A 22161-nucleotide genomic window follows, 5' to 3' on the forward strand; every position below is an offset into this window, starting at 1 on the left:
CCCCCGTGTGTGTGTGTGTGTGTGTGTGTGTGTGTGTGTGTGTGTTTCCTTTTTTTCCTCTTTAGAAGATGACTCAGTGTATCTAGAGTCGGAAGATGGAACTCTCAGCTGAACAGCCAGAATATTCTGACAACATGAAAGCAATAAAAACAGCTCATTGGTGCTCTGGGCTGATTCTCTGACTTCAGTCATTTTTACTGAAGGCAGGATAGTGAGAAGGCCACTACTGGGCTTCAGAGCTGGGGAGACATGAGGCACCTCACAAGAGCCCTGAGACCCTTGGATTTTGGATTTAGAGGCAAGAAGGCTGGTTATATTATTTAGTGAACTTAGAAAACAATGTCCTTTTCTTTTCTCTTCTTCTCTCCCCCCTCCTTCTTTTTCTTTTTTGTTTTAAAGAATTCTTCTCACTGGTCCTCAGTGATAGACTTATTTCCAGAGCCAGATACCCCTTTGGTATTTCTCAGTGGATCTGTCTGTGATAGGCGTGTTGGTCTTATTGAGGATAAAAGGTAACTCCTACTTCCCAAGAGTGGGCAAGGAGACCCTCCATGACAGTGACACTATAGTCTCCTGGAGTAAATGCTCCAATGGAGGCATGATGCTTGAATACCCTTCATCTTTTGAGCTTGGATGTGGTCTGCCTCACTTGCCCTAACCTGAAGGCAGCTCCCCAGTCTCAGCTTCCCCTTTCCTTGTGCTGGCATGTCAGAGCTTACTCTTTTCCTTTCATCTTCCTCATTCCCTCCAAAATGAGTTCTCCCCACACCTTCCCCCTGCCTCTTTAGCACATTATCATGGAAACTCTGGGTTCTAGGCTTTTCCTGCAGCATTGCACTAAAGACACATGATTCCCCTGCCATACCTATCATACCTTCATTGCAATTGTATCCTGGACAAACTATTACCTTTTCTCTCTGCCATCCTTGGCACAGTCTAGGGTGAGGATCAAACAATTTAAGTTTGGGGATAGGAGACATCCTGGCCCTCACCTCCATCCAGACTTTTGCCAGGAACCATTTTTAATTCCTGTATTTTCTAGCACTAATTTTAAGGTAGACATTTGCCACCAAAGCACCTCTTCTCCCAAAGGGCCATCTAAAATGACTCATTTGGGATTTCTGGGAGGTGCATCTCTTGGGCCTGAGAACAAATGGTGGCCAGGAAATATGACTGAGGTCACAGAAGAGTAGAGAAGAGCAGGCATAGGAACTAGCTGTCTAAACTCACAGTCTAGACCCACCAAAAGTGTCTGAAGCCCTTAGATTTTGTGTCTGAGTAGAGAGCATTTTGGCTAGTAAGGCTGCATTAGTGTAGAAGTTGGGAACTTGGGGACCATACTTCTAGGTTCTGAGCTATGCGTATAATGAAAGCCTAGCTACCATGCTTCAGAGAACTCTGTTGTCTCATGTTCACTTGTCAAAGCCATGGTAGATAGGCACTCCTGGGTCAGATCTTGTATCCACAGGTACTGCTTCTTCTCCACATTGCTCTGGCCAGTATTATCTTGCATCTGTCACAGCAGAGAACTATTGTCCCAGTGGCTACATAAAACTCCAATTGCAAGTTGTTGCTTGATTGGTTTTGTGTGCTGAGCCTAGCTGATCTCCCTTCCTCTTTTTCCTAACAGAGAATTTTGTAGAGTACAGCTCCATCTGTAAGTAGGTGACAATCTCTTGGCAACACAGGCTCAGCTGAGGATGGTGTTTGTGCATCTAAGCCATCATACTAGAGCAGTTTGCCTACATTTTTGTGGAATGGCAAAGAGGACCTGCTTGACCACCCTTCTTTCTATGGGTAAGTGTTCATCCTCATTTTTATACATTCTTTTCTGCCTTCAAATGTGAAAGTTTGATAGGTATTTGTAATCCTGGACTGCTATATCTTCTTTCTTCCTCTCCTATGTGCCCCACCTTTTGTCTTTCAAAAGGAAATGTTGCAATTCAGTGTTCGGCCACAATATATCTGTCTTCCTTAGATTCATACTTTAGAAGCCAGTTTTCTCTAAAATGGATCCAGGAGACATGTCTTTGGTGAGAAGTGTTAATTAATAGCCTCATGAAGGACCCTGCTGCACTCACTGTGCCCAGCTTGTGCTGAGGCTTCTAGCTGGCTGGCTGCATGAGGATGGTCTTTGCCAGCACCTGGCATAGATCTGCCAAGTTCTAGCTCCAAATCTCTAGGCTGTAGGAACCTCAACTATATATAGCCTTGAGCTAAGTAGATCTTAGCAGACATGTCTACCCTTCCCTGTGAGAGAAGAGTACTTCTATCATAACTACAGTGTGGAAAATGAGTTATCTTCAAGGGCTGGAAGGTGTGTATTTCCGTATCAGGCTTGGGTCTGCCATACTTACTCTTCTTTTTCCTGTTTCAGGTGCTGAAAGATGAAAAGTCATGCTGGATGAGGTTGCTGAGGTGGGATGAGGGCCAGTAGGATGCCATGTATAGAGAAGGAAAGACTTGGAGCACTCCATGTGGCCAAAGGTGGTTATGCCCTACATCAAACCCCAGCTTCCAATGTCTCCTCTGTTTCCTGCTTAATTTGCTCTGCTCAAAGATACCTTTTGACCTTTCCTCATTCTTTTGGACCTTTTGCTCTCTCTGTTTTCATCTACCCCTGCCTGTTCTTCCATTTGTTTTTTCTTTAGGATGAATGAAAATATTTTCAGCTACTGATCCAGCAGCCATATTTATTCTTTGCCTTCTCTTGTCTTCTTTGCCTTCATCCTAATTAAGCAAGGCAGAAAGGGCTAATTGTCTTGGGAAGGAAGGTGGTTAGAAAATAAAAGCCCATGTTGTTCAGTGGTAGGGCCTAGTAGGTTAGATGGTCTTCCTTCTTGTAGGTACTGTTGAGCCACCAATTTGTGTGATTCCTTGACCTCAAGTATAGTTTAATATAACATGGGCCTGGTCTTGTGGGTAGATTAAAATCAAGCTGCTGATTAGAAAGGAGAAGCAACAAAGAAAATGTCTGATCATGCCTCTAAGGTAGGTGGAGTGTGGCTGTTCCCTGGATCTATTCCCTTAAACCTTACCATTCCAAACCTCCAACAATTATCTTTTTCTTTCCATCCTCCCCCTGGCTTTTCTGTAAATGGGTGACTAGCAGAGTGCTAAGATAAAGGCAGCCTGCTCAACTAGCTAGGCCATGAGATGTTTGGAAAATATCTGGGCAGCACTGTAGACAGGGTAGCTCCTTGGCTACTGACAGCTAACCTGAGCTTATTCAGGGTGTAATTCCCATACCATCCCTGAGGTCCTGGGAGCTGCCCAGGGTGCAAACATGCTCTTTCCTTTTAGAGTGGGTATTTGTCTTACTCTGGACACACTGAGCTTTAAGGGGGCTTAGGCTAAGCCTGGGATATAGCTTATACTGGGCTGAGCAGTAACTAGATTCTGGATTTTTCCCTACTTGGAATTTTTCTTTGAATGAATTGTTTTTTCTTTAGGTCTTCAATTGTCTTCAAATTATCTCCAGGTACTCAACAGAGTTACATATGCTTTTTCTCTGCCTTACAATAACAGCAATGTTGAGTTAAAGTGATGATGTCCCTCAGAAGTAGGAAGACAACCGAATTGTAAACAAATCAGAAAGCAGCAGGTACTTGCTGTGACATTCAAAAGTCCCTGTCCATCATTGCTGGCAGTGTTCTTAGCCAATAGGGCCAGTGGGAACTAACTAATAGCCAGAGATTTAGGGTCTAAGGAAAAAGGAATTATCCTGGATAATTCTACTAGGTACCTGTGAGATCTCAATCCCAGCTATCTAATGTAGCTACTCTGCTGGCACCATGTAGATGTGTTTCTCCTTCCTTGCTCCCTCCCACTACTGTCCAAGGAAGACAAATGAATCTCACCTCATACGTTTAATTGTCTTGTTTTTCCCTTTAAGGCAAGCCTTTGAGGTCCTTGCCAAGAAAAGTCAGTTTTGATAAGTTTTCTATTACTTCAAGGAGCTGAACAAGTTCAGTCACTTCCTCAGTAGTGTGTGAGGGGTAGCAGAGGGTTAGAAGAACTGATGTTTAAATGAAGAGGTGAGTTCAATCAGCTCTGCAGCTGGGAGATAGAAAGGAATAAACCTAGTTCAAGATGATACCCACTGGTGTGCTAGAGCCAGATGTGCTTTGCCTTGCTCCTAGCCTCAGCCTGGCTTCTGTTGTGTGACAGGCAGCACTGTGTGTTGCCAGCCAAGTAGGCATGGCAGTTAACATGCCTTGAGTAGGATATAGGCATGCCTGGCACTTTTTCCTTGACCTCTGAGTCTCTAAGGTCTAGAAGACAGTTGTGGTACTAAAGCTGAGACAGCATAGCCATAGAATACAAAGTACCTTACTCAGAGCCCTTATTGGGCCATACCATCTGGGTTCTACTGAATCCTGTTCTTACTGGGGCTATGAATTGTTCAAATGATATCTTGGCTCTATTCTCTGGCTTGGGTATGTCCCCAATACTGCAGCTTTAGAGGAGGACGTGAACTCTCACAGGTAATTTCTTTAAACATATCGCCAGCCTTTAGGATAAGTAAGAGATACTGCCCTAGTCACCCTGCCATCTATGGGAGGTTCTTGTTTTCCTTAATTTATCTGATCAATGGCCATGAGAAAAGTATACACTGGTTTGGATCCTTGCTGGTTCCTTCCAACTGCTTTTAGGCTGATAAGCAAGAAAATACTCTTGAAGCCTCATAGTCTGCAGAATTTGATGCTGTGGAATGATACCTATGTGAATAGAGTATAGAAATAGGTTGGAAGGAACTTCATAGAGCCATGTTTCTTTGTGGTTGGATAAAAGAAACAAGTCATGAGGTTGGATATGTGGGAAGACATATCCAAATGTCTAGGCTGTAGGTGGGATGGAGCCCAGATGAATCTCTAACGAGGCAAGGAGATGGGATCAGATATCTTGGTCCCCATATTCCATCCATGGAAAAGGAGACTGCCCTCTCACCATTGGTGACACAGATTATTTCCCTTTGATTGTTATGAAAGTATAATTATTAAATGACTTAAGTCAAATTCACACAATTGATGAGTGATGTTGAGGTTTGCTTCAGCACCTCTAATTCCAAAGCCATGTTTTCTCCTCACCCTTGGGCTAAAAGTTAGACATTTTGTGAATTAACATCCCCAAGAAACAATATAATCTACAATATAAGCAAACTATGTCCCAGTTAGACTGTCCACATTCCTTTTTGGGGGGATGTGTGGCAGATATTATTTGGTGTCCATGGAAATGAAAAATATCTTCTAGATATTGGTGGATATACTAGAAGCTGGAGGTACAGAGCCCTGAGACTAGATTTCTTCTTGTACTGTGGGTATAAAATTGTCTATAATATAGCAGCATAAAATACACAGTAGCCACAGATAACATTGTGTGTGAAGGAAGAGGAAGGCATCACTCATTGAAAATATGGTGACTAATTTCTGTCGTGTTAGCACTCAGGAGGCTAAAGTAGGAGAGTTGAGTTCTAAGCTGGCCTAGGCTAGCTTAGATTAAGACCCTGTCTCAAACACCTCCCCCTCCAAAAGGAAAAAAAAAAAACCACACAAAGAAAATCACAGTGAGGAGAGTGGAAAGAAGAGGCCCAGATGACAGATAGCCAAGCCCATGTTAGTTGGGCTATCTTCCAAAAGGTTAGAATTGATATGGATACCAACTCTTCTTTTCTCAAGTTAAACAAATCCTTACACATTCTTGGTAGCTCATAAAAGCATGTACTAGGTTAAGAATTGGTGGGAGGAGAGGTCAGACTCTGAGTCACCAGTCATTTGGTATAGCCGCCCTTTTTCTTCTTTAGCCCTCATCAGGCATCAGCTGCTTTTGTGCCTCAGTCTAATCACCACACCTCTCATCCCTGCAGCACAAGGAACATTCAGCCAGATCTTTGCTAAGTCACTGACAGTATGTACCTGCAGGAGGCTAATTTGAATAGTAGTCTTTTCTGGGACCATGGTTTCTACAGAGAATGGACAGGACCAGGTTGGGAGACATCACCTGCAGTTAGGCGCTTTGTGTACATTGTGTGCTCTGTGAGGTTGAGGCAGGCCATTGGTGCTAAGCCATAAGAGCTTCTGCTCCATGTGTTCAACTTCAGGATTCAGAACTTGTTTACCTGGGAAGAGGTGACTAAGGTGAGCCATATGTAATTCCCTCCTCCTTGCCCAACACTGCTACGTGGGACTACTCAAAATACAGGATCTGTCACTGGCTGAAGGTATCAAAATCTGCATAGGGATAAAGGTGTGTGTGTTTGGAGGTTATAGCATGGGAAAGTAAGTCAGGGAAAATGGATTTATGTTGTTTTGTGTTCATGCCCATGTCCTCAGTTTACTTGTCTATGAAACAGGTTTTGAATGAGGATCCTGTTGGAGGTTCCAACTCATCTTGCTCCTTAGGCCTGTCCTGAATATTTGTGAAGGTTTTGTTTAGCTAGAAACTCAGGGTCAGGAAAATGAACCCAACCTGCAAAGAGAGAAAGGAGGGATCTTGAAGTCCTAAGTGCAACCAAATTTAGTTCCAAAGAAGCACTCTAGCACTAGTCTGAATGATAATTGGTGATGGACATTAAGTGGGTAGTAGGAGTGGGTTTTGGGTGGGTGGCAGTGAAGAGAAGGGGTTAACTGAGTAGAGGTAGCTGGTGAGGACTTACCAGGTGGAAGGATATGGCACTGTTCTCTCTTACAGACAAGTAGGAGATAAGCATATGGGAGCTGGCTGTTATGCAGGGTTCAGATTGAGAGACCATGTATGTTCAAGAAAGGTATTCTGTTCAAGGTCTGCCTTTGTGGGAAGAGGACTTTGCATTTATTTATCCTCTTTTTCTTGTATGGTTGAGACTCTAACCCAGCTACAATGTGACAAAAATTCTCCAAAGCTGTCTGAGTAGGTGCCCCTGTGCCAGGGAACAAGTAGAACAGTCTTAAGGAAGTAAGGAGCTTTAAGGAGCCTTAAAATTACTACACAGATCTCTTCACATTAGCTGGTTCACTGGGTCTTTGCACAACACTGAGAAGAGAGGTAGCATTGGTCCTGTCATTATTGAACTGAGCCAGGAAGAACCTACTCAGAACCACATCGCTTCGAACTTGAAGTTTCAAACTTCAATTTCTAACCTAGGTCCCCTGTTCCAGCTAGACCAGGGGTTGGAGTGAAACTTAGATGTCCTTAGCAATGTTCTGCATCTCTGAGATCTTCACTTCCTACTTTGCACATTGGAGAGAGGATGGAAAGCTCCTAATGCCTTTCTTCTCCTTCCCACTGCTCCTCTGATTCCTAGGAGCTCTTGTGCTATCTGGCTTGCACTTCTTGGCTAGAATGCCAGTCATTCCCCATGTTCCTGGAGAGGTTTCTTGTTAAGCCATTTTGACATCTTCATATTGTTTTCCCTGTGAATTCTGGCATATTTTTGTTGTGTGTTGCTCACTGTGGCATCTTTGAGGTTTTCCCATCCTATTTATTAGGGATGCCTGGAGCTTTCTCAGCAAGTGTATCATGTTTGTGTTACCTGTTTGTTGGCCACTGGAACCACTGGCTAATGTACTGCATAGTTAGATGCTAGAAATACTGTCATTAGCTCAGAACCCCTGCCTCATGATCAGTATAGGAGAATGGGTTTCTTCTGTATATGAAATGCTGGTGAGAGAAGTGATGGGCCCTAGGTTTCTTTGAGTCCTGAAAACAGTCCTCATTCTTTTAAGGGCATTGAGGCTGTATCACCTCTTGGCTGTTCAGCCTCTAAGTGACCTTAATTTTAATAGACCCAGGGATCTGATAGAGGGATTGAAAAGTGCTTGCCACAGGATCCCCAATGAAGGAGCTAGAGAAAGTACCCAAGGAGCTGAAGGGGTTTGCAGCCCCATGGGAGGAACAACAATATGAACTAACCAGTACCCCCAGAGCTCCCTGGGACTAAACCACCAATCATAGAAAATACATGATGGGACTTGGGGCTCTAACTGTATATGTAACAGAGGATGGCCTAGTCAGTTATCAATGGGAGGAGAGGCCCTAGATCCTGTGAAGATTCTATGCCCCATTATAGGGGAATACCAGGGCCAGGAATGGGAGTGGGTGGGTTGAGGATCAGGGGAGGAGGGAGGAGATAGGGGATTTTCAGAGGGGAAACTAGGAAAGGGGATAACATTTGAAATGTAAATAAAGAAAATATCTAATAAAAAAATAAATTTAAAAAGAAAAGGAAAAGGAAAAGAAAAGAAAAGAAAAGAAAAAAGAAAAGAAAAGTGCTTGCCTTTACTTATCGTGGACTTAGGCATGAAGGGTTAGACTTCATGAGTGTTCCATTCAGGGCAATTGAGGTTGGATGGGGTAAGCAAAATCTGTGTCTGTCTTTGTGTTCCTTGAACAAATCTCTGTTTGTCTTCACAACAGGTACATGGGAGCACTTTTAGTGAAGGATGCATTTAACAGCCTTCTATTACTTTGTACTGTATTAGAGCTGGTTCTTTCTAGTCACCTGGAGAATGCAAAAGAGAGTGGATCCAACCCAAAGTTGTGAGGGAAATTCATGTAGATATCATGTAACTTTGCTGAGTTCCCCAGGGAAGATAGACCTTCCTGAGGAGACATTGTCTGCTCTTGTCCGGTCTGCCTAGTTCTGAAGCTATAGTACTTTGAAACTGTGTGTGGTGAGGTTACTAGGATATAAAGTGGCTCCTTTGTATCAATCCCAGCTACCTTTGTGCCATTCTTAAGGCTGAAGACTGGGAGAGACAATGTAGGCATAGAACCTGGGACTATAACCCATTTACCTTTGCAGAGAGAACTTCTGCCACTGAGCTTAGGAATTTTTCTTAATTTTTATACAAGAAGTAGAGAAAGTATATGCTGTCTCTCATATCTTCCAGGGAAGATCTGCTCTATTCCTGTATTTGTATCATTACTACCCCTATCCTGGGTCATTCCTCCCAGTGAAGAGGACTCTTGACAAGGATTATGGATGGTAGAGAAAGCCAGATCAGATGAGATTTTCTAGAAGAGTTTTCTAGAAGAGTTTTGGAGTAAATCTACAGCTCTGATAGTCACAGGCATTGTCTATGGTGCTAGAGACTTAGGTGTATGTTCAAGAAGATGGACTACTTAGAAGAACTCCAGAGTGTGAAATACTTAATGGCTTAATGAATGTTATATTAAGTATAGAAAATCCTGTGTCTTTTTGTGTTATTACTAGCTGTATATTTAGTATCAGAAGACTGGATGTGTCGACAGGCTGGGAATGGTTAAGTGAGTTGTATCAAGTTCACACTTACTATTGACTTTCTCCCTCCTTCCTTTTCTATTTCCTACTCTCCTGCATTCCTTAGCCATTTCTAAATACAGTCACTTATCTATGGAGTATTGGATCTACAGATGCTGAAGCCCCTCTGTGAAATGAAATTATTTTCACTTAATTTACACATAATCTTTTATAAACTCTTTAAACCATGCCCAGATTTCTTCTAATACTTAATTCAAAAAAAATGCTGTCAAATTATTGTTTTAAGAATTCTTTAGAGGATAGTGGCAAAAAAAATCTGTGTATTTAAGGTAAAGGTGTAGTTCATATTTATATATACATGTTCATGGACAATGATTGGAGTGCAGGAATGCAAAACCTGGGGATATACAGAGCTGACTATAGTTGCCTTTGAAGTTACATTGCTACATTCTTGAAGTACAGTTCTTCTGGTATCAGTGAATGGAGTGACTTTGATTTAGAATGTAAATGGACTGCCCACTGCAGGGACCCTTCCATCTCCAGGTTTAGCTTCCTATTGGCCTCAGAAGAGAACCATTTTCCCTATAGTATGTACCTAATTTTTGGGAAGTGGTTGTTTAGGTATGCAAATCCTAAACCTAATTAGCTGTTATTTCTTTTCAGCTCAAATCCTAATGGCCTTGGATGTCTAAGACCTTGGATGTCTCTTTGCTAGGTAAGAAAGGCCAGAGTGAGTTGGCACAGAGGAGGGGACACTGCCTTTGGCCACTGGCTGCTCTCCAAAACAGGTGAACTTTGTGCTTGAAAGGAATGCCATTTACTCATTTGGGCCTAATAGAAGTTTCTTGTATTTTCTCTCCTTTTTGCCCCTCCTTTCTCTCCTTTACCCCTCCCCCATCCTTGCTGCTTCCTCAACCACCAAAGAATTTAATCTGCTGCGCAACAAACAATACAGTTATAAAACTTTGAAAACAAGACGGGGTAGCCTCTCCAACAAGGGAAAGGGCATGCTGGATGATGTCCCCAGGGAACATGTCAGGCTTGTATAAAGCCTGTGAGAGCCTAACTGACTGGGTAACTGGGTGCCTGCTCTGCCCAGTGCTAAGCTATCCCTAGTCCAGAGAAGGAATCTAAATGAAAGAGGTCAGAGAAGGGCTTATAAAAGGGAATCTGTGTGTTTTCTCCCTCTGATTTGAGGGGAATGCACTAAACTGTGCAACTTCCTCCTCTGCTTCCTCTCTCTCCTCTCCCTCCTTTTCCATTTTCTCCCTCCTACCTCCCTTAATCCTCCACCTCCTCCTCATTGTTCTTAAGACTAGCAGACAGAAGTAATGATAATAGAAAAGGGTTAGAATAGCAGTGTAGGTGCTACTACTGGCTGGGCCTGCCAAAGATGAAACAGGGTTTGAGGCTTTTGCCACCCACAAGCTCAGATCTATCTCTGCTAAGCCCAGCCTCCTTCTCTGACCTGAGGCAGTGCAGCCACATACACATCAGAATGTGCCCCAGTCTATATACTGCTAGGTATGTGCCCAGATACTGGGCAGAACTACCACTGAGAGGTCAGTGGGTCCACCCTGATTTCCTTAGGGCTGTCCTGAGGATGGCGAATTGATATCTCTGCTATAAGAGGTTTTGCCCTCTACAGGAGGAGCAAGGTTTGTTGCATAGAACTTTGTTATTGAGAACTCCTGAGAACCCAGTGAGTAAGCACATGGTCTGGTGAGTATGGCACCAGATAGGATGTTATGCCTGTCTCTTATCTCAAGAAACAAGGAATCTTGTTTCTTAGCAGTAGTAGGAGGAATAGAGCAGTCCTGGCTAAATGAGAGGTGGTAAAGTTGGTCTTGAGTATCTCTGTCCTGACCTGATAAAGCTGGTATCTCCTTACTGAATTTGTATCCTCTGAGCTGTATAGACAATTTGAAAATGTTAATGGAGTGGGCTGTTTGGATATAGGGCCATGAACTTTGTTAGGCACTGGGAGACTACAGGCAGGCTTATCTTTCCTCTTGTGGTAAGCTTCAGCTTCCACAAAAGTGGTCTGGGCTGTGTTTCTTTTGCCTGTGAGAGCAAAGCCTTCTGCCAGTGTACAGTGCACTCTGGCCTTCACTCTGTACCTACCCCCTCCTCACCTTCTAAACCATGTGTATTTGGAGCTTGTTAGCCTAAAATCAGTGACCACCAACTCCCAAAGTGGGCATAATATCCTCGACACCCGGCATGTCCCTCAAGTACCTGCTTGGGTAATCAAGGAAGAGATAACCTCTTCAGAAGCCTAGGGGGGCAGTGCTAGTTCATCCCAGAAGGCAGCTTGGTACCATGCCCTGTCTAGCCCAGATACTGTGTAAGGATCTTAGTGCTCTGTACAGAATCTTACTGAGTTTAGGAGCTTTTGAGACCCAAGAATTGTTCAATAGCATTAAGGAGAGGGGCAGAAAACCTAACTTTTAGGTTTCCGGGGGGAACATAGGTGTCCTTATCTCTGATTCAGTGGAGCCAGGAGAACTAGCACTGCCCCCCTAGGCTTCTGAAGCGGTTATCTCTTCCTTGATTACCCAAGCAGGTACTTGAGGGACATGCCGGGTGTCGAGGATATTATGCCCACTTTGGGAGTTGGTGGTCACTGATTTTAGGCTAACAAGCTCCAAATTCTCCTTTACTGATGGATCCTCAACATATTCTCCTCATTTTATTACCCTTTCCTTGGATTCACCAGCTTTCTGGCCACATGTTCTACCTAGCCTGACAGCTAAAGACAAAATGTCCTGGATGCATGGCCCTAGCTGCTGCTGAAAGTGACAAGCCAGGCACCCTCTTCAGTGCACATAAGCAGGTGGTCTTTTTTGGAGGTAAGATGTTCCTTTTTTTTTTTTTTTTTTTTCAAAAAGGCCTTCCCTAGCCTTCTCTCCCAAAGATGAATGAGTTTTTCTAACTGGTGGGAACTCCTAAATCAGCCTTCAAAGGCAGGCAAAGAAATGGATGGCAGGCTTCTGGCACCCTCCCCCACCCTGGCTGGAATTCTCATCATGCACATAGCTGTGACTCAGCACTCACTGCTGGGTCAGGAGGGAGAAGCTATTGCCTGGCTGGAACCTTCCCACATTCTGCATGTGAGCACATCGAACAGCACAGGCTGGGCCAGCAGGGTGAGGTTCCCGGGGCAAGAATTTTTCTCCTCTAACCCATATTCTTCCCACATTTTAGGGATTTCTGTTCTGGGCCCAGGGTATTTAGGACTCTAAAAACCATTGCATCGGCCATAGACTAAAGTATACATAGTCTTTTTCTTCTTTGCTTTTAACCAGTGGCCCATGAAAAGTGTTCAACCTTTATTGGTACTGTTTGGTTTTCATGGGTTAGGTTTTCTATGTGTTAATTTTATATCTAGACAGAATATGACTTTTCAAGATTACTGTACCTCTCTTGCATGCTGCTGTTGTCTCTGGCTGTGTGTATACATGTGTTCTGACCAGTTTTCCCTAGCTTCTCTTTACAGATGAAGACACTGAAGCCATTCAAGACTATGGCAGGTCCCTGTTCTCAGCATATAGGCAAGCAGGTATTCTGATTTACCAAGGAGTGGCATTGCCTCTCCCTGTCTGCCCCTGCCTTACCAAAGGAGTGACCTGTCATGGGAGGGTAGAATGGCTTCCAGAGAGAAATAGGTATAGGAACAGATGGAGGCTGAAGAGTGGCGTCTCAGACTTCTTACCTGCTCTGTGGCCTGTTCAGAACTGAAAAGTGAGGCAGGGTTTCTTTTCTAGACAACTCTATCAATCCCAGTAACATAAAGTTTACTTGAAGCCACTCAGTTGAGAAGGGAGATCCCATTATTCTCACTGAGAGCAGAGCCCTAACAGCCCTAAGGTTTGCAAGGGCTGCCCTCTTAGACATTCAGGTAACTCTCAGACTTTATCAAATCATCCAGCTATTCCAAACTAGTGAAGAATCACCACCTTGTTTCAGAAAAGGGACACTGCTCTGCTGACTACAGGAATCCTGCTTTTATAGGATGCTGAAGACTGAGTGGGATTGGATGAACATAAGGTTTAAATGCTAGGACTACTTTCCCTCCTCTGTAGTTCACTGCTTAAATTATCTTTCAGTGATTCTTATTTACAGAAAACAGGGTTTGCAGTCCATGGATGTAACCCAAGCCTTCATTGGTAGTTTCCCCTTGCCAGGCCCTTTATTTGCTGGATAGGAAGAAAGGAATTAGCTTCATGTCATTCTGAGGACCAAAAGAAACAGGTGTTTTCTAAATGATAGCAAACTGGAATGGCCCGAGGGAAAGCTTTCTAGAGCTGAGATGGCTGACAGAGGAGGTGGAGGGTTGATAAAAGGAGATGCCAGCACAAGCAGAGCCTTCTGGGAGGAAAGGTGTGCCCTGGATCCCTGCAGGATCTCTCTCCTTAGCATAGAGGGAGGGGATTGGGGGATGGTAGAGGAAGTTGCTAAGAAAATTAGGCTGAAATGGAAATCAGAAGAGTTGAATATTATCATACGCAAATCTCACCTTCCCCTTCATTTACAGGATTTTGACCCTTGTTAATAACTGCCATCTAATCTATTTATGACCTAAAGCCCTCCCTATCATGGGTTAGAGTTCCTAACCCACAGGCTCTAATTTTGCCAACCAATGTCAGTGTCACTCAGAAACCCAGTGTATAGATCTTCCAGCACTCATCTGCAGCTAAGGCCCTGGAAAGCCCCAGGGAGGCTGCTAGGCCTTCTGTTTCTCCTCTAGCTGGCCCAGTTTCTGAGAAGTCAGTGTCAGCATTGCTAGGCTTCATTGCTATCATCTTCTCTATTGCTGGGAAGAATAAAGGGGCACCAATGAGGCAAAAGAACAAAAGCAGGTCCTCCTAGACTACCTGACCTCTTGCAGTACCAACGATGTGTTCTCATCTTCACCCAGGGATAGCATGTTTACAGTGAGTCTCCCATCCAGATTGTCTGAGCTAAATCCCCCTCCCCAGTCTAGCTCTGAGTTCAGTTCAAGAGAAAAGAGGTCACAGTCAAGCTGTGGATCAAGCAGCAACAGTGGGCAGAGGGAAAGGAATATAGACATTAGCTCATCGTATCCTGTGACTACAGTTTCTTGTGCAGACATCGGAATAATAACCTACTTCATTGGACTCTTGGAACAATTGAGTATTGTGACTCTGGGGATGCTCACATTATATTTGCTCTATTACCCCAAAACAGCCAGGAGCCATAAAAATAAAAGATATGCTTGTATCTGGAATCCAAAAAGAGTTTCTGGGGAACCTGAAAAATACAGCTCTACTCTTTGTCTCCTTTCAAAGATGATGGTTGTGACATCAGAGGAAATATACAGCAAAGATGTAGTACAATGTGGAACATAGCTTGTGAATCTTATTTTTAGGTACATTTTTAAAACATACCTTGTTTTTATGTTAGAGGGTCATCTGTATAGTAAAGTGTTAAGATACCAGCTTTTTAAAAGACATTAGGGGTTAAACCAAATTGCTAGCCTACAGAGTCATGGGACAGAGAGGAGGAAGGGACATACTCTTTTTGAATAATACTTGTGGAAGAGTTGTCCTGGCACAGGTGACTTACTTGGGTTCAGTTGTTAACATCTCATAGGTCATTGTCATTGTCTTAAACAAGTGACATATCTACCGACACTATGCATCTTGGGAAATATACATAAATTCAAGACATTACAAATGTACATATGTTGAATGGATTTGGTTCTTTTATTTCGTTGTGTATGATGATTTCTAATGACTAATGTGAAGTCACACAGGAAACAAGCTTTGCATTGTTCTTGTCTGCTCAAAGTGTTGGCTGTGATTCGGATGCTGCTGAGTAGCACTGTATGGCTGTCATCTGCGTCTGACAGGCAAAATGATTCTCAGGGCTGAGGCTGGTTCTTCTGACTGCACATCTCTGCTTTCTTCAGTGAGATCCTCTTCTTCTGGAAGCTGGTTTCACATGGTGGCTTAGATTTTTCCATCTTTGTATCTAGCACCATTTGAAATCAGTGTTTTAGGAGTAAGAATTGCAGCACAGCAGAAGGTAGACTACAGAGGAACAGCTGTACACAGAACTGGCTCTCTCCTTCGAGAAATCAAGGGAAGACTTGAATAGTGACATTTGTTCTTGAGTCTGTTTTTGTGTTCAGAATGTATAAGGGTGTAATCAGGATCAGGGAGTGGTCCACTTTATTCAGCATTCCATGGGTGGAAGAGGGTGCCTTGAACCTGCACTGTTCATTAATTGTAGCAAAGAAGGGGTAAGAGCTCTGTATGTGGAGGACTGCTTCATTCACATCAGTACTGCCTACCTGAACCTGGAAGATCTGTGGAGCACTCACTCAGTTCTGGTTGCAGCACAGCTGAAATCAGCCTGCCTTGAGATTCAGACCTGAAGAACACCACCAGTCAGTCCATCTCTTACACAGGCTGACCGATTTCTCCTGGTGTTCAGAGTCTGTTTTTGTCTAGCACCATTTGAAATCGGTTATGATGTAGGGGGAAGAGCACCAGCCTCAGAACCTTGTGGTGTCAGCATCAGCATCAGCCTGTCACTTCCTACGTGGGCAGAGCGGAAAAGGAAGATCACAGTTTCCTAACTTCTTTAATGCGTATGTATGTGGCTGCCAAGGTTAAAGATCACTTAGTGGGGGGGGGGGGTTAATTGTTATAATTTATTGTTGTAAAATATCCTCAGTTACAATTTCTGACATGTAGTACTGTTATAAACTAAGTACTGTTAAACCGTCTGTTAAGTGTTGGCTTTAATAAATAATTTGCTACATTCAATCCATCATGTCTGTTTTATCTATTATTTTCCATTCATAATTCTATGGCAATGAGAAGTGGTCCCTGGAAAGTTAATTTGCTGTGCCAATCATAAGGAATTGGAAGTAGGTTGCTGCATGCAGACATTAAAAATGAAGGTCATTAAGACAGGAATGAAATTCTAAAGATGAAAGATTAGCAGAGACAGAAGGTTGGAGCTCTAGGCTGAGGGATGTTACTAAATGGGAAGACTATTCTTGGTTCCAAGGGAACTGTGGACTCTGACCCTCCTCCTGTCATTTGCTGCAGGGAACTTTCTTAACTGCACTGTCATGTGGCCCTTAAAGGGGAGCAGGCTAATTTCAGTGGTATTTGTAGTAGAGGGAGTTCTACTTTCCACTGATAGTTTATTTCAACCCTTCAGTAGGCGGTGAAAAAGTTCTATAAAACTGTTCAGAGATTTGCCAGCATTGCGGGTGGTGGAGGGGCAGGGTTCATGATTGTGGAACTTTCAGGAAGAAAGCAGGTGGCCCCTTCCATAGGAGTTGCATAGCTAACTATGAACTACCTGCAGTACAGCAAGTCAGCTGCTCAGGAAGCTTCTTCTAAGCCTTCATCCCAGTAGCCTTACCCCAGATGGCTGCCTTGCCCATTTTGCTGGAAGTGGGAGGCTGTTGGAGAATTTGCTGGAAAGACTTCCCAGTGACTATGATGCATCCTGCAGCTGCAAAGCTATTTCAAGCCTTTGGTTGAAGAATCCATGTTCTAAGTCACATCTAAGGATGTGCTGGTAGGAATAGCTAAGTCCCTCAGCTGTATTTTTTAATTTACCCCACTAAAGTAGGAGCTTTACTGCAGCTCCTCTAAGTATGACAGATTGGGTCTGTGGTATTAGCTACACATTAAGTCTTTAAAAAAAAAAATAGCTACTCTGTCCAAAGCTCCCAATTAATTTGTACTGAAAATTTGATCAAAACTCCCCCAGGCCATGATTCTGGCTCTTTAATGAGTTAAGTGCTAGAAAGTGGAATTTAATATCAAAGCACAAAAACAATGATTTAAAATTTATTTCCATTTAGAAAAAATCATAATATTCTCATTGAATACTTAAACTGTGCCATATCCTGATGTTCTGAGAAGCAAATTGAAACCAGAACACCTCTCAGTTATTTTTTATCTGGATGTTTATAGCCCTTTACATAAAATTGTTACTCTGGGATAATTTTTCATAATTGGCTGGTAATGTAGGTTGTTTTTTTTTGTTTGTTTGTTTGTTTTTTTGTTTTTTTTGGCAGCACCCTCCTGAATCAGATTGATAAAACCATGCTGTCAACCCAGGTAAAAAGACTTTTGTTAAAGCATTAGTTTTTGTTTTTGTTTTTGTTTTTGTTTTGTTTTGTTTTGGTTTGGTTTGGTTTTTGGAGACAGGGTTTCTCTGTGTAGCCCTGGCTGTCCTGGCACTCACTTTGTAGACCAGGCTGGCCTCGAACTCAGAAATCCGCCTGCCTCTGCCTCCCGAGTGCTGGGATTTTTTTTAAATTAAGCCTTACCAGACTTTTTAGAAGTGAATACAGTGTATTTTTGTTAACTGGGGGAAGAAAGATCTGCAACCAGTTTAGTAGATCAAATGAATTAAGTTTAGACCCTAGCATCTTTAAGAAGTTGGTCTAGGCCTTCTGTTTGGAAGCTGGCATATAGTCTCAGGAATAGATAGCACATTGATATTAACATACTTTTAAGGGAAGCCTGAGATCTAACTCTGTTTGATCTCAGTACCACATTACTGTGGCTTTGGTCACCAAAAGAGTGATCCTCAGGTTCAGGTCCCATTCCTGCAAGCAAATACTATTTTTGCTGGCTATAGAATGGGGCTCAGGTGAGTCTATTGTAGAGCCAAGGCTGAGAGCCACTTCTCTATTTCTGAAAAGACCATACTTTTTTGGTCATAGTTATGTGCTGCCAGTTAATATGTTAGTGCATAAATTTCAAGTCAGTACTGTAACAAATTAGCACAAACGTGATATCTTAACAGACACAACATTCTTAACAGGTCTGAATAGCAGAAATCTAACATTTTTACTGGATTAGAATCAAGGTACTATCAGACACAAACGATTCAGAAATATGAAGGAAAAGTAGTTTTCTTGTTTCTGTCTATAAACAGGCTGTGTTCTTTGCCTTGCTGTTTCCCTCAAGCTTCAAAGGCCAGCAGGATCACATTTTGCCGATGTGGCCACACTGTCTTCTCTGATCGGTGATCACGTTTTAACAAAATCACGATGTGGTTAACCTGCACATCATTTTGAGAAGTATATTGATTGCTATGGGAGCCTACAGAAGGAATTCTTCATGGTTGAAGCTCATCTTGAGTACAGATTTATTTTTTTTTTGAGTAGGCATTGCAGGTGGAGGTAGGTAACCAGATGCCTTAATTTTTCTAAGCACCATACTTAATATGTTCAACTAAGCATTAGATACTCCCTAAATTCCCAGTGAACTCCAAACACTAGAGTTCCTGTTTATAGTGGTTCAGCACAGGGTTTAGCATTGCAATGTACAACAGTTTTCAGAGCTATTCCTCACATGGGTCTTAATACCTGTACTTGGGTTTTACTGGGTTTTGTCCAGTCATGTCAGGAATCAAACTGGATAGTTTTTCAGCATTGTCTGTGTGGCAATATGTTCACCTGCTGTATGTAAACAAGCAAGAAGGGAAATTATGCATTCACTTGTTCCCCCAAGTATTATGTATCCCCCATATTTAAGAAGTGAGGAACAAAAAAATTAATTACTACCTTCACAAAAGCAGAAGAGAGCTAGTGTTCTACCTGATCTAAAATAAAATTAATGACAACGTCACAGTGAAGAGGCAGAAGACTGTCAAATACTTAAACAGTCCACAGGAGGGCAGCAGTGCTATGATCTCAAAGGCTGACAGCTCATTTTAGGGTAATCTCAGGATGAGCCTAGAGATCCTAAGCATACTGATGCATAAGGAATAGTAGTTGTGTATTGGATTCATTCAATTCTGTTCTTAAATAGGCAAATTATTAAACTATGAAAAATCCAGTCTTGGTTAAAATGTTAGCTCTCTGGTAGAATTGCTTATTTCCCTTAAACCTTAAAATTAGGATGAATATTCAGATTCTTTTTGCCCCTAAGTCTTTCTAGCATAATTCAGACAATTTACTGTTGGTTACTATAAAAGTCCTCTCTGTATATTTTATGCCAATTAAAAATATGCTATAGTCTCATGTTAATTTTCTAAAATGCTTAGTCAATGTAATTTTCATTCTGTGTTTATATTATTCATAAACATTACTATATCATATTTTAAAACTACAATTTATCATTGCTTATTTTGACAGACATCAAGACTTTTAAGCAAACAAGGTTAAGTTAATAATCTGTTGATGACTGTTTTCTTCCCAGTGCTAAGGAATGAATTCAGGGTCTTGTACATGCTGAGCAATCTTTCTGCTGAGCTTCATCCCCAACCCATGAACAACTTTAAGTTCAAGTCTTTGAAATTTTGGTTTTTAATAGGCAGAATTAAACTATGATTTTCTTTAAGCTTTTATTCTCTTTATATGGAGAGTTGACTGTCAGGTTCTCTAATCACTAAGACAAGTTCTCAACCTCAGCTGCAAATTAAAATCACCAGAGAAATTAAAACCTCCTGTGTTTAGGCCACATCTCAAATTCATAACAGGAGAGCCCACTGGGGTAGTACTCAAGTGTCAATAAAGCACCCTGGGGGAGGCTAGTGGGCAGCCTCAGGTGAGAAACACTGGCCTGACTTTGCTTAATCTGCCTTCTTATTTGCAAAGGCAGCAAGAATTATTTGCACATAAAAATCATCATGTCCTATTAGTTACACAGGATTTACTTTGTTTTTTGAGCCCTATGAATACATTCAAGTGATATGAAAGTTACATCTCCTATTAGGCACATGTATACAGACTCTTAAATGTGGCTAACTTAAGGCTAACCAATAAAGATAAAGAACCTGAGAGGAGTTAGAGCTTCACAGGACTGGTAGGACATGCATTGGCATTAGAGGTACATGGATCCAGAGAGAATATTAAGCATTTCAGGTGACAGATTGAGAGTGTGGAAGGCACAGATGTGGTTAACTCACAGCCATTATGTGCAGTGAAAGTGTAAGGCATGGGGATAAGAGCTCCAACTGGACAGGGTTTGGTGTCTGCTTGGAAATGTGGCCTTCTTCCTGCACATACCATGTCACATTCTGCTTAGTACCCCTTGGTGAGCTGCAGGGGCTGAAATGTGAGGTTATAGTAGAGAGGTTAGACACAGATTGTATTTATAAACACAGATTTGATTTACACTAGAAACACACACATTACCACAAATGAAGCTCCTGCAAATATATAATTTTGCGTTTGCCAGACTTGAAGATCCAGTTTTCAAAAATGGAACAGTAATGACTTCCACACATGAGATTTTCATCTTGCTGCAGATACATTTCTGTAGTTAAAAGAACATTTCAAGTTCAAATATGCCTTTTTCTCTGCCATGTGGACAATTTTTTAAAAAGCACTTTTCCTCATATTTATATAACTGACAAAGTATTTGATAAAAATAAAATGTATATTTATACAGACATATGTCAAATATAAATAGTAATTTGAAGGTTAAATTTGAAGCAGATCAAGCTATAAAGGTAAATTTATTTTCAAAATAAAATATTTGATTGAAAATATTTTAAATTAAGTTTTAAAACAGTAAAGCCATTTCTAGTCTTTAAACAATTAGTAGTTCTTTGTCTTAACTTATCTTTGGTCTCTTTTTTTAAATGCTATGATTTTTAAGTATAGCACCGTGTGTAGGTATAACTGCTACCTTTTTCTTTTTTTAAGTATGTGAAAATGAGTACAGATTTCAATTTTTCTTTTCTTTTTTTTTTTTTTTTACTTTTTATTAGGTATTTTCCTCATTTACATTTCCAATTCAATTTTTCTTAATCAAATTCCTAGGTGTTTTTTTTGTTGTTGTTGTTTTGTTTGTTTTTCTGTTCAAGAGTTATCTTCCTGAAGTATCCACTTGGAGGGTAAAAGGCTTGGAGTGTCTCTCAGAGTGACTGTAGGTGTTTATACTCAAAGCAGGGTTCACCCTCGCTCAGTTTCAGTTTGAACTCACAGTCTTCTCAAGGGGATGTTTCCTTGGCCCCTCTATGCTACTAAACATAAAAGTTTACACCTCAGAAAGGGCAACTCATCAGGAATGGCGGTTTCTTCTCTCAGCAGTAGTTCCTCAGAGCCTGAGTGGGCTAGGGCCTGGTGGAGGTCAAGCTCTGTTCTGCCTGAGTATGACCTGCCTCCAGAGCTCCTTCAGTGCAGCTAACAACAGGAGTGCCACTTAGAAGGGGGAAGGAGCTGGTATTAGGGGAGACAGGAGAGAAGCCTAAAGAGTTACTGAATGAAGGTGAGTTCCAGGCTTATCAACTAAAATTTCAGGATTCTCACTCACTCAAGTATGTAACATTAACTCTAAAATCACATGCCACCCAGCAGCTAAACACATTTGGCAGTGCTGTTCAGTGTTTACCTCTAAACTACTCTATTCAAAATAATGTAAAAACTCAAAGAACAACATTTTGTAAGAAAAACAGGTTTATATAATTTTAATATTGGAGAAAAGCTATATAGTAAATCTCATGTTGGAAATCAACTTTATGACAAATCAAGTATTTTTAAGACATCTTGACTTTGCACTGAGTATAGTATCTTTCTATGCATACATTATTCTTATTCTTTTTTCTCTTCTTCTTCTTCTTCTTCTTCTTCTTCTTCTTCTTCTTCTTCTTCTTCTTCTTCTTCTTCTTCTTCTTTTTCTTCTTCTTTTTCTTCTTCTTCTTCTTCTTCTTCTTGTTTTTGTTTTTTCAAGAAAGGGTTTCTCTGTATAGCTCTGACTGTCTTGGAACTCACTTTGTAGACCAGGCTGGCCTCGAACTCAGAAATCCGCCTGCCTTCTGCCTGCCGAGTGCTGGAATTAAAGGCGTGCGCCACCATGCCTGGCTCGCATACATTCTTCTTTTCCATACATTTTTTCTTTATTCACTTCCTTCCTTTTTTCTTCTCTCTTTGTTTTTTTTTTTGGGGGGGGGGGGGGTTGTCTCATTATGTTGCCTTTCCTGGAACT

General features: G+C 41.8%; 1 protein-coding gene and 1 long non-coding RNA gene across 7 annotated transcripts in view; one reads left to right on the forward strand and one right to left on the reverse strand.

Annotated features, from left to right (window-relative positions):
* The window catches only part of LOC115031511, a 60342-nt gene extending 44325 nt beyond the window's left edge, over positions 1–16017 (forward strand). For all 5 annotated transcript variants that reach the window (XR_003837149.1, XR_003837148.1, XR_003837150.1 and 2 more), the window contains 3 exons: positions 1631–1797; positions 2378–2487; positions 9884–16017. This is a non-coding gene — a long non-coding RNA (uncharacterized LOC115031511). The remainder of the gene's footprint in view (positions 1–1630; positions 1798–2377; positions 2488–9883) is intronic.
* Positions 16018–20293: 4276 nt separating this feature from the next.
* The window catches only part of Cd46 (CD46 molecule), a 40532-nt gene continuing 38664 nt past the window's right edge, over positions 20294–22161 (reverse strand). For both annotated transcript variants that reach the window (XM_029475675.1, XM_021168790.2), the window contains exon 11: positions 20294–20487. In XM_029475675.1, coding sequence (XP_029331535.1) covers positions 20466–20487 — 22 coding nt within the window. In that variant the 3' untranslated portion in view covers positions 20294–20465. The remainder of the gene's footprint in view (positions 20488–22161) is intronic.

The sequence above is a fragment of the Mus caroli genome, chromosome 1 (assembly GCF_900094665.2).
Source record: "Mus caroli chromosome 1, CAROLI_EIJ_v1.1, whole genome shotgun sequence".
Lineage (NCBI taxonomy): Eukaryota > Metazoa > Chordata > Mammalia > Rodentia > Muridae > Mus > Mus caroli.